The sequence below is a fragment of the Populus nigra genome, chromosome 10 (genome assembly GCF_951802175.1).
Source record: "Populus nigra chromosome 10, ddPopNigr1.1, whole genome shotgun sequence".
NCBI lineage: Eukaryota > Viridiplantae > Streptophyta > Magnoliopsida > Malpighiales > Salicaceae > Populus > Populus nigra.
This window is the reverse complement of record NC_084861.1, coordinates 4,895,973-4,910,222: the sequence shown is the minus strand read 5'-3', so window position 1 is coordinate 4,910,222 and position 14,250 is coordinate 4,895,973. Positions and strand designations below refer to the sequence as shown.

General features: G+C 34.5%; 1 protein-coding gene across 3 annotated transcripts; it reads left to right on the top strand.

The window, feature by feature from the left end:
• Nucleotides 1-5,808: 5,808 nt before the first annotated feature.
• Nucleotides 5,809-14,219, top strand: LOC133706086 (COP1-interacting protein 7-like). Of its 3 annotated transcripts, XR_009844435.1 has the most exons (14): nt 5,809-6,053; nt 6,485-6,658; nt 7,139-7,259; nt 7,339-7,378; nt 7,749-7,801; nt 7,885-7,940; nt 8,673-8,825; nt 8,951-9,171; nt 9,686-11,286; nt 11,487-12,437; nt 13,005-13,401; nt 13,716-13,778; nt 13,872-14,036; nt 14,111-14,219. XR_009844435.1 is itself a non-coding variant. In XM_062131617.1 (13 exons), exons 1-13 carry the CDS (start codon nt 5,995-5,997, stop codon nt 13,937-13,939), a joined length of 3,942 nt encoding a protein of 1,313 aa, XP_061987601.1. In that variant the 5' UTR covers nt 5,809-5,994; the 3' UTR covers nt 13,940-14,106. The 3 variants fall into 3 exon arrangements, 2 of the variants coding, with proteins under 2 accessions (XP_061987601.1, XP_061987600.1); XM_062131617.1 differs by lacking the exon at nt 14,111-14,219 and having other exon boundaries at nt 8,951-9,156; nt 13,872-14,106; XM_062131616.1 differs by lacking the exon at nt 14,111-14,219 and having other exon boundaries at nt 13,872-14,106.
• The last annotated feature ends 31 nt before the right edge of the window (nt 14,220-14,250 follow it).

Here is a 14,250-nt window from a genome sequence, read left to right as displayed (position 1 = left end):
TACATCTGATGTTGTAAATCTCCGGTTTGTAAATGAAATGACTTAAATGAATCATATTTTGTTATGATCAAACACCTAATCTATGCTTTCAATCGCTTTGCTTCAAAGAAAAACACAACCATATACTCGAGATGTAATTGGTTAAATATATACACTTAAAAAAATATAATATAAGTCAAGCATACTCTCAAATAAATAAACTCATAATTAAAAGTCAACTTTGATTTAACCAAAGATTCATTGATTAAAAACAACTAGATTATTAATGATATTTATATTTGATGCCATTACCGGACATCAGTTAGTGGCGTGACTAGATTATCTGTGTGGTCCAGTCCTAGATTTATTATTACGAGGTGAAATTCAAATCAAGATTTAACACTTTACTTGAGACTCTTAGCCAGCCACTAAACTACAAACCCATTGGTGACGTGGAGAATTATTCTGCTTCAGAATGGATACAAGACGTTAAAATTTTGTAGCGGCGACGAAGGCTTTATTTTCTTTCTCGGGCTCTAACCCCATGTTATTGGTTAGCAAGCCCGATCCATGCCATCGTGCCCCATTGACAACCTTTTTCTCTTTTTTTCAACTTAAATTTCAATGGGACAGCTCAGTCTTCAATATTCTCCCACCTTTTTTGTTTTTTTTTAAATGAAAATCAACATCAGAAAAAATTCGGAGAATCCAGTTTTTTTTTTTTTAGATTAAATAAATATCAACTGAGGAGCAAAATCATTATCTGTATTTTTTTTTAGTATGGCCATATGATATATATATATATATATACACACACACTAACATGGATGTTTCGGCCAACTTGCGTGCACCTCGATTAATCCTATAAGCCGTAAAACTACTGATCATGTAAACTTTCAATGGCCTTGAGGTTTGTGAAACTTGAATTGATGATATTTAGAGAGCAAATCAATAATCTGATCAGTTAAGTTACACCTCTCAAAACCATATAATATATCTTGTTGGTGTTTGCTGTAGCATCGCCATTAGTATTAAAAGCAGAGAGGGCCATTTTTTTAATTTTTAAAATTAACAACTTCACACTCTTAAATTTCTTATGTTATGTAAGCAGCGCAACAGAACGTATAATTACACCATAAATGTTATCCAACCAGGGACAGGGTCATCTTTTATTTTGCTTATATTGTCTTTCTTCCAGAAAAAAAACAGTATGGTGTGGAATTTGGACAAAAGACAGGTGAAAGAGGCCAACTGTTAGAGGGCTTTAAGATACATCTAGTTCGGGGAGGACCGTTCAAATTGTGGGAGATGGGCTGTCAAACATAAGGCAGGAATGAGAATGCTCTATGAAGATCACTAAGTTCATGAGAGAACATGAATATAAAACTACATAACATTTGCTAAATTGAGGTCACCAAGTCCATGAGAAAGATAAGGAGAAACTACCCCCACCATGTCCTAAAAAATAGAGATGAATCTTTGCTTTCTAACTTCCATAATATTATTTAAAACTTTTACAATATAGTATACAAGTTTTGTGCATGACACATATAAGTATTTTCTTTATTGAGGTAATAATAAAGTTGAGAATTTTTATGTATATTTTGTTCACCATTCTATTTTATTGTTTATATTAATTTCGTTTGCTTAGAACAAGTTAAAATGTGAAAAAAATATAGGTGAGTAAGATACATTAGTGTATATAAATATATAGGGTGAGTAGATGCTTACTCTACTGTCGTATAGTACTGAAATTTTAAGTGAAAAATTTATCTATGTGACACTATCCATGTAGTTCCAAATTTAATAGTAAAGTCTTTTTTATTATTATTAACGTGGATTTTTGGGGTAATTTACACACACATTAATTAATTTAATAGGCTCTGAAGTTAACAATCATGTAAGTTTCCAGTAACTCTGATATTTATAAGGCTCGAACTGATAACCTCTAAGAATCAAAACTAGATCCGGACTAGTTAATCTATACTTATTGGAGTTGTAAAACTCTTTTAATCATACGGGACATTGCTTCAAAACAAGGAAATAAGCTGATGCTTATATACTCAAAGTTCGGGATGTGGCCGGGTAAAGTACATTGATTACAAGATTGTTGGGTAAACTTGCGAGGATTGAAGTCAATACAGATTGGTAATTTTTTATATACATACAAAATGATATCATTCAATTTTTTAAAACAATAATTTTGACTGGATTGAATTTGAATCAAGTTAAGAAATATAAATAGATTGCAAGTCAATGCATTAAATCATTTAGGTTTGTCCAAATCAATATCAAAACTAATTTAAATTAAAACATGAATATAATCATGTTCTGGATCATGGATTTACCTGGTAGTTTAGGGTTACTAGAGTAGTAGAAAAATAAAAGCCAACACAATCCCGTGCAATCTCCAGGTTTGCTGCCAATCCAGGAAGATAAATATATAAATAAAAGTTTAAAAATGTAGGGTTGGGTTGGTGGGATAAGTTGTACCAGTTCATGGACCTTCGACATCAAGAGTTTCATATCCCAGGCTGTTATAATCAAAGAGTTAGGAGAGAAATTGAAGAAGGTTAGAGAAGAGAAGAAACCAATCAGTGCAGGACAAATATACATAGTAAGATTGTCAGCTTTGAATTCCACTGTTGACTTAATTTATACTTGCCTTTGGGTTTTTTTTTTTAAAAAAGAAAGATTATAAATTATATAACATATTTAAGTATAAAAAATATCTTTTAATTCATATTTTTTACAGGTCTAAATTGGAAAATTAATAATTCTCTAGCTTTTTTTAGTACCAACCAGATTGTCTTCTTTCACTATTATTTTGGTAGATCGATCCAATTAACGAATAAGGAAACAAGATAGACAAAATAAAGCCCCTGAACAACAATATTCAACTCGTTACTTTTATTGCATTATTAATTAATTCTTACCTAACATATGAACTTCCTACATTGAACATGCCAAGTCTAGTGTTAACAATTCAATTAAGTTGTCAGCTTTTTTTCAATAGTCTTAAAACTCTGCCGATCCAGAGTTGGAATCAGGCCGAGTTGGAAAAAAAAACAAGAGAAGAAAAAACTCGGTGTGACCCGGCAAGACCTGGTTAAAAACTGGTTGTAACTCGTTGACTTTTGTTTTTTTACTAAAACGACATCGTTTTAATTTTTTTTAAAACAAATCGACCTGGATGACCCGATTAAAATCCAAAACCCGGACCTTGAACTGGACTGGATCTAAAAACTATTGCTTGTACGTTTTTATTTTTATTTTCCATTTAGTTAAGCATAGATGGAAGTGTGGCAGTAACGAAAGAGTCCTTAACAGACCTCAGGGAGGTTAAGCTAAGTCCATCGTCCTGATCACAAATGGGTTAAGCTTGCAGCAGGCTTCATGAAGTGATGCGAGTATTTTAGCTCAAGGAAATGCAATGGAGATTGGCTTTGTCATGCGAAATAACGAATATTCATGTTGTAGATAATTAACAAAGAATTGAGAGACGATGGAAAAGCTAGGTAGTTAAGCGCTCCATTGTGGGTTCGGTGATTTTTTTTTTTGAAATTAACAAGTAATATTCATATTCATGTTGTAGATAAATATTTGTTATTTTTATTAATATTATTTTACATTTCAAAAGTGTTTTCAAAATTTTAAATTTTTTTTTTGCTTTAAATTAATATTTTTTTGGTATTCTTAAATTATTTTGATACGCTGATATCAAAGATAATTTTTAAAAAATAATAAAAAATTATTTTGATATATTTTCAAATAAAAAATATTTTGAAAAGTAATCATAATTACGCTCTCAAATATACTTTAAAACTAGCTCAATATGTTAAAATTTAAAATCTTATAATTCGACTCTCTGTCTAATTTGAGTTTAAAATTAAACCATGTAAGAGTTGTTATGACGTGACTCAATTAACTTGGTCATTTTAGAAGTATCTCAGCTGACCGATAAAAAAAAACTTGAGGATAAAATTACAAAAAAAATAAAATTGATATTAAAAACTTTGTGTTTAATTTTTTACCTATCCTGGATTTAAAATTAAATAATATGAGAGTTGTTCTAACATAATCCAGTTGATATGGCTGGTCGACTAAAAAATATTAAAGAAAAATATTGAGAAAAATTAGGAGGAAATGGAAAAAAATTAGGAGGGGTTACATTGAAAAAAAAAAAGAAAAGAAAAGGACGGGAGCTTAAATGCTAATACGAGAAATTATTCTCCATAATGATGCTCCATAATGCTAATATAAACAATGATGCTCCATAAGGACACATAGAAGAAATTTCAGGCTTGTTCTAAAAAATTATGCAAAAGAAAATACAATAATTTATAGGAAAAATGTTTGTTCTTACCGAAATTCCCTGAAAACTTTGATTCAATTAAATTGTGATAGTTGAAGTTTCAATCCCACCCACGATATATGAGACAGTAGAAGGACAGAGACAGTAGAAGGGTTTATATATATATATATAAAATAGAGTTTATTTATGTTATTACTTGTATTTTTTGAGTATTGTTTTAATATCAAATCTAAGAAAAAATAGCAAATCAGAGGGACTCATTTCTAATTTGTTTTTATTTATTTATTAACAATTAAATTTCATATGGATTTCAAATAAATATCATTAAAAAGATTATAAATTAGTAATTGATTTAACTCTTAAAATTAAATTTAATTAAATCTTTATTTTCTCTCCTTTCTATTTAAATTCCTTACCACTTTCATTTACTAACAATTATGATTTTTAAGATAATATTTGGTAATTGTCTCATAGTAAAAAAGACAAAAATAACAGGGACAAAAATAACATGTCTTCGTCATGTTTCATGTTCTAAAAATATATAAATCAACTTTAAAACTGTCACATAAATAAATTTAATATATATTTCTATCTTTTTCACCAACATGTATTTACATCTATTTTGTATTTTTTATATAAAATATTAACCAAACACAACCTAAATAATAATTGTTTACTTCTTTTTTTTTAAAAAAAATTACATTTAATTTAATTTTTTTTATCTAACATTCACATACGATTTCTACGCTTATCAAATATTTTGTCATCTCATATTTGAATCACTTTATTACACATTTAACACTCCACTGTCACACAATTTAAAATATTACATGTTAACTCTTTATTTAAAGACAACCTCAAAAAATGTCAAAACAATTGATATAAAAATGAATTATTGGATAATCAAGGATGGAGCAATTATGTTGAAGAAATGCAAGTAAACAATCATATTAATTACAACTATTCAAAGTATTTTATGTTAATTAGTCAAACAAATACTTCCTAACCAAACGAGAAATCATTTAAAAAAATTCGGAATCATAAATAAGATTTATTTGATTAATCAACTGAATTTGATTTCTAAGAAGAATTCCTTATAACTGACCGCATAAATACTCCGAGCTGAATGGGAAATTTTTTAGAAAAAAAAAAAAAAGAAAGAAAGAAAAACGTTTATAAATTAAAGTACAAGCACGTGAGAGGAGGTTGACTAACTCCAGCCAGTAACAATTCAGTGGAGGTAGCCATCCCATCCATCAAGCATCAACGGTAAACGTTGAAAAAACAGAGGGCTACATTAGTAATTTCAAGTCTAAAAATCTCGGAATCATTGTCTGAACTCCAATCCTGATAGACTCTTTGTCCTTATATGTCAACATTAGTTCGGTTTCTCTAAACTACCCTTGATCACTTCCTCTATTTACCTCTGCCACATTAACGTCATGCCTTTTCCACTTGCGGACAAATTTCTTACTGCCCAGTTGGTATCCAAAGCAAAATCTCTCTTTCCCCTTTACTACCTTGTTGGGCTCTCAGCTGCAACTTTTCTTCTTCTTTTCACAGAGAGCGAAACCTTTATGTATCAATGGCTCTTTTGGCAAATTGATCTTTCTTTCTTTCTTTCTTTTCTTCCTTCCCCCCCCCCCCCCCTCATTTGATCTCATTTTTTGGGCCATTAAAGATTAGTTTTTTTGTTAAGAATGAAGTGTTCAACTCGGCTTGACTCGGCCGTTTTTCAACTCACTCCAACTCGAACCAGGTAATCTACTCTTTTCTTTTACTTTACTCTCTTTGCATGCGTAGCTTAGCTTCTTCCAGTATTTGTAAATTTTTGTGTAAGCTTTCAGGATTCTGTTATTATATTAATTATCACCTTTTATTTCTTTTGAGCAAAAATATTACTCACTCAATGCTCGAGCACTCAAGCATAAACCAGCTTTCTTTTCATTTTTTTTGGGTTTTATGAGAGTTGATTTCTGTATTCATTGGAAACCTTTTGCTTCTTGAAAAGATCTGGGTTCATGAGTTATAGATAAAGCTAATGATGTATTTCATGTTAACATTTAGTTGTGAATTATTTTCAAGTTTCGAAGCTTTACTAGTCAACATTTCAGAGCTCAAGCCATTGACTAATGGGTTGTAAATTTTCCGGCGAAAATTAACTTGAATTTTCCTGTATTTTTTTATCAGGTGTGATTTGATTATATGTGTAAATGGGAAGATAGAGAAAGTAGCTTCTGGGTTGGTACAGCCATTTCTTGACCACTTGAAAACTGCTCAAGATCAAGTGGCCAAGGGGGGCTACTCAATAATTCTTGAGCCTGGAAGTGATGCAACGTGGTTCACGAAAGGAACAGTTGAGAGGTTCACATTGTTTTCTAATGCTCCCCAGTTACCACTTTTAAATATCACTTGTTGTTTTAGTGGTGGTAGTGAGTATTGATCTTTGATATATAATTTCTTGGTTTTGATCGAGAAAATGCATAAATGTTTTTTCCAAACGAAGTTTAATTAAGAGTTTGGAAAGATAGAGAGAAAAGATAATACTTGAATGAGAAATGGTTGAGACAAAGATAAACTACAAATAACATGATATAGATATTTCCTATATCTGCTATTGCCAAATGACTATTTTGTGAAAGAGGGTTTGAACTTTATGTGATTTGCCACTGTACCTTTTATTTAATAATGAAATTGGTTTGATTTCTTAATCATAATTTGATTTGCAGTTTTATGTTGTCAGCTTTAAGTAAGTTTTGAGCTTCTCAAGCGTAATTGATGCAAATCTTGGTTTTATTTTGCCTCCAAATCGATGTTGCGAACTAATTTGTTTTGTTCATATAGATTTGTTCGCTTCGTGAGTACACCAGAGGTGTTGGAACGGGTTTACTATTTAGAATCTGAGATCTTGCAGATCGAGAAGGGAATTGCAATTCAAAGCAACAATGATACGGGGTTGAGCTCAGTAAGTACAATCGTGAAGCACCTCATGATGCAAAGTCAGAGCCTAGAATTCAATTTTGGTTGTCCTTTTTTATCCACAGGTAGAAGATCATCAAGCAAAACCTGTAGAGCGCATTGAAGGTACTGTTGCAAAAGAATTCTGGCCTTGTGTTTGTCTTTGTATTAAAAACTCTTTTACGATCCTGTCTTCTGCTTCTAGTGTTTTCATAATTTTCTTTCTAAACTGTGGTCAATAAAACTTTGTTCTTCTTCTTTGTTTTTATATCCTTTCTGGTGGGTGTAAGGAACGGGGCATTTCTTTTTTAGTATATTTACCTAGTAGTCTTTCATTCTTTTTTTTGTTTATTCTTGGTGTTAAGTAGTTACGGTAATGCTAGTAAAGTGTTTGATCACATTTTCTATCCTAAGAACTAAATGGTTAAGAATATAATTGTCTAGCTGCGGTGCTGTTTTTTGTTGGTTTTGGATTATATTGGATGACTCTTGACAGGTAGCAAGCCTCTGACAGATTCTAGTGAGGAAAAAGCCATTGTCCTTTATAAGGTAATTGGTCACTAATAATCCTTATCACATAGTGAATTATTGGCATTTTCTTTCTGTAATTTCATCTCTTTGTGTTCTTGCAGCCTGGCTCAGATCCACATGAAGCAGATGGGTCGACTGTGCAGGAAGGAAATTCCAAGTAAGTATCATAATTCCCATGAGTAACTGGATAGCGAAAAAGAAATTAATTTATGGAAGGAAGTTGATTGATTCAAAATTCACATACCTGATTGCTGTCATGAGTAACAAATAACAAGATTATGATGAAAAACGAATTTATGTATAATTGTTAAACTTTTACTTCAAAATCACAATCCTCAATGTGACTATTCATTTCAATTTCCTAAAGATCTATGGGCCAAATTGCAGTTATACAAATTACCAAATTCATTTCAGTTCCCTACTGCAAATTTCATCATGATTGTCTTCTTCTACCCAATATAAAATCCTACATAAAGGGTATTAGAAGTTGTATCATGATTTCAAGACACATACCAAGAGTCAGATAAGATTGCAGGGTAAAATTACTTTCTTGTTCTGCAAAACCTCTATATTGACTTCATTTTCTGTCATTGTAATGCAGATTCACAGAATGCCAAAAAGTTTGTGTTAAGGAGCATGTTGCTCGCATTCTTGAAATAATAATTGTAGTTGATGAAGAGTCACCAGACTAGTACCATATCAAAATGTGATAGTTTCATGACTGCTAGCATATCTAAGTGCAATCCATTGTTTATGTAGATTCACCAGCAAAAGCAAGAGTATTATTCAAATACTGCATGCATCTCTAAGTTTAATCCATTGTTTATGTAGATTCACCAGCAAAAGCAAGAATATTATTCAAATACTGCATTTGGTTTGTGTATGCTAGGGTTCAGCTTATGAAAGCTCTGGAGACACGAAAAACTTTGCTGCAGAAAGAGCAGGGCATGGCCTTTGCACGTGCTGTGGCTGCTGGTTTTGACATTGATCACATGGCACATTTGATATCATTTGCTGAAAGTTTTGGAGCCTTACGCTTGATGTAAATAGCTTTTTTTTATGCATTCTCTATATTTTGTTTTCACGTTGACCACAAATTGGTCTGTGGTATAGCTATATTTCCTAGAGGATAATCTCTAATGTGGTTTCATTCATCAATGTCAACAGGGATGCCTGTGTCAGATTCATGGAATTATGGAAAAGGAAGCATGAAACTGGCCAGTGGGTTGAGATTGAAGGAGCTGAAGCAATGTCTAGCAGGTCTGACTTTTCTTCCATGAATGCGTCGGGCATTGTTCTTTCCAATACAATAAACAAGCAGTGGCCTGAAACTCCTGATAGTAAAAGGAAAGCTGGTGCTGACCCAATTGCAGGTATGAACTCAAAATGTAAGTAGTTCCCTAAAAATGAAGAGTTACTCTATTGTCATTGCAACTCAATTACATGTCTCGCTATCTGATGGAAATTAAATGTCATGGGAATCGGAAAGGAATACATCTGATACTGATTTAAGTAAACCTCTCAAGGAGTGGAAAAGCCCAAGACCTGACCTCAGCCTTACTTTTCACTTAAAACAAACAACTGACTGTAATCTGCTGGACTGGCTAACTTCAAGGGCTCATGGATTTGCGCACCCTTTTTTTTTAGAATAATGCTTTCTTTGTATTAAGAACAAAGGTGCAGCTATTGAGGTCAACATCACATAGGGTGTTCCAATAGCAGCTAAAAACAATTTGGACAAAAGAAGGTCCAGTCGCGTGACAATTTTCTTATAAGCATGCATGTTTAAAAATGGTGAACTTGGAATGTCCTTGCTGTAATTATTTGTGGCGTTGAATTTCATTTATTTCTTTGTTTTCCTTAAAAATCCAATTATTGAACAATTTTCAACTAATCTGCCAGATGAGCGGCCTCCAATAGATCAACAACCATCACCAGGCCAGCAGGAGTATTTTCAAGGCCAGTTTCCACATCCTATGTTTCCTCCTTGGCCCATTCATTCTCCACCTGGAGCAGTGCCTGTCTTTCCAGGGTATCCCATGCAAGGCATTCCTTACTACCAGAATTATCCAGGAAATAGCCCAGTTTTTCAGCCACCATATTCATCAGGGGAGGATCCTAGAATCAATGCTGGTCAAAGAATGAGTCACAGAAGGCATTCAATGGATAGCAATACTGAACCTGAAGCTTGGGAAGTGGATGCTTTGAGAACAAGATCTCAGGATGAGACAGAAGAGAAGGAAACTTCAGGAGGTCGAGAACCTGGGAGGAAGGGAAGTCGTTCAGGTAAAAGACAATCAGGTACGGTTGTTATTCGGAACATCAACTACATTACTTCAAAGAGACAGGAGGCATCTGGCAGTGAATCTCAATCAGCTTCTGGTTCTGAAAATGACGAGGAAGATGAAGTTTTATTGAACACCACTACGAATTCCAAGCATAGGAACTCTCTGAGATCCTCAAAAAGGAAGGGAAGCCATAAAAAATCTGTGGATAAACTGAACTCGTCAGATGTGGCTAGAACATCTTATGGGAAGGAGGATGATGGTGAACACTGGAAAGCATTTCAAAATTATTTGCTAAAAGATGCTGATGAAGCTGAACGTGCTGTTGATCAAGGCATGTTTGCAATGGAAAAGAATGTTCGAGCAAAAAGGCGACAAAATACAATGGGTGATGATCCCTTAGTTATTGATGGACGAGATCCAGGTGATATTCAAGAAGGGGATGTGACAGATATGCAGAAAATTAGTGGAAACTGGACCCGCATGACTAATGCATCAAAAGATGAATTGTTGATATCAAGAAAAATGGGCCAGCCTAATGATGGTACAGGGTTTGTAAATGGTCAAATGGATCTACAGTCTGTGGATATAGATGGCGGGAGAGGTCGGTGTAGGATGAATGCAAATGATGATTTTGTAATTCATGGACGAGAAAACAAGTCAGGTTATAGAAGTTCATCATCAGATCCACTAGCTATTAATGGTTTTGAGACTGCAAAAGGTGATCTGGACAGGAGATCATCCAACAATATGGATGACGATTCATATGTAGTTTCACTACGGTCAACATCACTAGATCAAGTTGTAACTGAGGGAAGAAACATTATCGATGTGGATTCTGAGTTCCCATCAACAGTTCAGAAGACAGAAAACTTATCTAACAGGGTTGGAAGCCAAGTCAAATATGAACCAGATGATTTAAGTTTGATGCCTGAACGTGGGACAGAAAAGGGATCAATCGGTTATGATCCTGCTTTAGATTATGATATGCAGGCCTCACTACATAAGAAAAATAAGGTGGTAACTGGGCAAGGCTCTATGAAGTCAGACAAGTACCGGAAACCAAAACTCATTCCAGATACTTCAGATAGGAAGAAGACGGTAGGACCAATAAGGAAAGGAAAGCCTTCAAAGTTGAGTCCTTTGGATGAAGCAAGAGCCCGTGCTGAGAAGCTAAGAGCATTTAAAGCTGATCTCCAGAAAATGAAGAAAGAGAAGGTACTTTTCCTTGACCTTTTAGTGAGCACTCAACTCCACATTGAAAGTCTGAATACTTTCAGCAAAGTGGGGTGCTGATCTAGGCTCCAACCAGTGCTACCATGGGTTCGTTCTATCTTCCCATGGGGGATGATTTATCTATTTTACTAGCTAGCTCATTAGGAGTTATCCTCAGATTTGGAATTTCTTTTCTCTTTCAGGAAGAAGAAGAGATTAAACGACTGGAAGCTTTGAAGTTAGAGAGACAAAAGAGAATTGCTGCTAGAGGCAGTTCCACAACTGCTCTGCCAGCATTGCAGCAAACCAGAAAACAATTGCCTACAAAACTTTCCCCAGGCTCTCACAGAGGATCAAAATTCAGTGATTCAGAGCCTGGATCCTTGTCACCTCTGCAAAGGTTCTCCATCAAAAGTGTTTCTGCAGGATCGGGTGATTCTCGGAAAGTCTCTAGGTCCAGCAAATTGAGCACTGGACCTAGCACAGCTGGAAATAGATTAACTCTGTCATTATCGTCATTGTCTGAACCAAAGAACGAGAAAAGTGGTGTAACACCCGATTCAAAGGCGTCGATGGCCAGGATTAGAAGATTATCAGAGCCAAAAGTAAGTAGCAGCAATCATGCTTCAATTAAACCACGAAAAACTGGACCAGTACTGAAACCAAAATTATCCAGTGGGACTGAGATCAAGAAAATATCTGCCATCATGAACCATGATAAAAGCAAGGCGGCATCTCTTCCAGAACTGAAAACCAAAACCACTAAAGGGCATGATTTTGCCCCTGGCAATTCAGCAGCAAAAGAAATTCCACAGAAGATGCACGAAAGCAAGGCCATTGCAACTTCAGAGAGCAATGAACTGAAACAGAATGGAAACAAAATTTCACATCATAGTGATGAGGATGACAATCCAATAATTGAGAAGACTGTTGTTGTGCTCGAGCGTGAGAAGCCCTCCATTCCCTATGTACACACATCAGAGCACAAAATAGAAGTACAAGATGGATACTCTAATAACTATAAATTAGGGGAGAAAACAGATACTGTGGTGGATTATGCTGCTATTCGAGCACCAGTTTCACCACTTACCATGGATGGGATTGGTAGAAAACACACTGAGTACCAGTTACCAAAGCACCCTGGGCTTCATGAGGTAAGTGACTAGAAATGGTTGACTGGTATATCAATGCACATTACATGTAAAATAATTGTCATGTAAATTCATCTTGGAGATTTAAGACTTAGAATAAGTACGCAGTGCATTTGAAATGAACATGGTAGTATAACATTGGAAGTGTTCTTATAGCAGATATGTAGTTTTGAAATCTATTATGTTATGTTTTATTACTGGATTATACAATACATCACAACCAGTTAATAGCTCCTTTCATGTCTCAATGGAAATCTTGTGAATTGTAATGAACCTCCTTTATTGATAAATGAAACTTATAGCAAAGGTTCATCTAAGTTTATCTCTTTTCTTAAAACCTCCTTGCTGCTGTAATTATTTCTACTAAGTCCCAGAATCAATGTGATAATCTGCTTCTGATAATCTTCTCATCAGGAAAATAGACTAATATTTTGCCTCTGAATGGCAACGCAAACTTCTGTATTGTTGTAAATTCTGCACTCTTGGATATGAGTAAACCATTTTTTTTTTGCCGCGTTGGAAATCTGTTTCATGATTTGATGTTTGTTATGTATCATCTTCTGTTCTCAGGCTGCATCTGTACATGCAAGTCATGCAGAGAAGGAATCACCAAAGCTTACAAGCACCATTGTTGAGAAGCCCTACCATGCCCCTTATGCTCGGGTCTCATCTTTGGAAGATCCATGTACTGGAAATTCCGAATACGGCAAAGCACCTCCATCAAGCGTAACGGATTCAGCAGGCACAGAGACCATTAAAGCTCACGTGTCTGGTTTAAAAAGCTTGAAACTAGAAGAGATCCCTGAAGCATTGGAGAAGCCTCATGCAAAGGAATCATCGAAAGGGTTTCGACGATTGCTGAAGTTTGGAAGAAAGAGTCATACTACAGGTGAACGTAATGCAGAAATAAATCATGTCAGTTTGAATGGGTCCAAGACAGATGATAATGCTGCCTCTTCCAGTGAAGGTAAGAGCAACTATACTTTTGCCCCTGCTTTTAGTGAATAGTTGAACCTGAAGTTCCTTGGACTGCTTAGTGGTTCCACTGAATATGACTATCCATGAAACATTTAGTGAGCAAATGGTATCTTAAAATTCTTTCAGCCAAGTCTAGTTTGAAAGAATATACCACGTGATATTGGTAAAGTCAAAGGAATATACCACTAAATGCTCCCAAGGATGAGTTTTATGCAGATAAATAAATTTAAGTGCAAGCCTTAATCATGATTAATCATATGTACTTTCCACAAGATCACTATCAATTTTTGGTTGTTGCACCAGTTCATACATTGAAGAATCTTATCTCTCAAGATGAAACCCTCACTGCTGGCTCCAATCAAAAGAGTAAGCTCTCTCCTATGCCCACATCAAACTCATCATATAACACTGTTGTTCATAGATTTAGTTGTCACTAAGATACAAAAAACTTGGCTGCAGCTTCTCGTCACTTCTCATTGCTATCGCCCTTCCGAAGTAAGACAGGTGAAAAGAAGTTGACTACTTGATAGCTGATATGTGGATGTACCAAAGCAGAAAGCTGGTCTTGTTTTGCACCATTTTTTTGTGCTTTGTTGATTTTCATGTCTTGTAATTGAAAGAAAGGTATGTTAGTTTCATTACGCATATCGGTCAATGTACATTCACATTCAATTTCTAAATTTCTTTTGATTCATTAGGTTGTTGACTTGTTGCTCCCACTCCTATTAAAGTACGACAGTGTTGATAGATTGTTAGAAGTTTTTGACATGGCTTACTTGGAATAAGATATCCTGGAATCTTCACAAATGTAAGGCAAAAGCCTCAACAAACAGCAAAA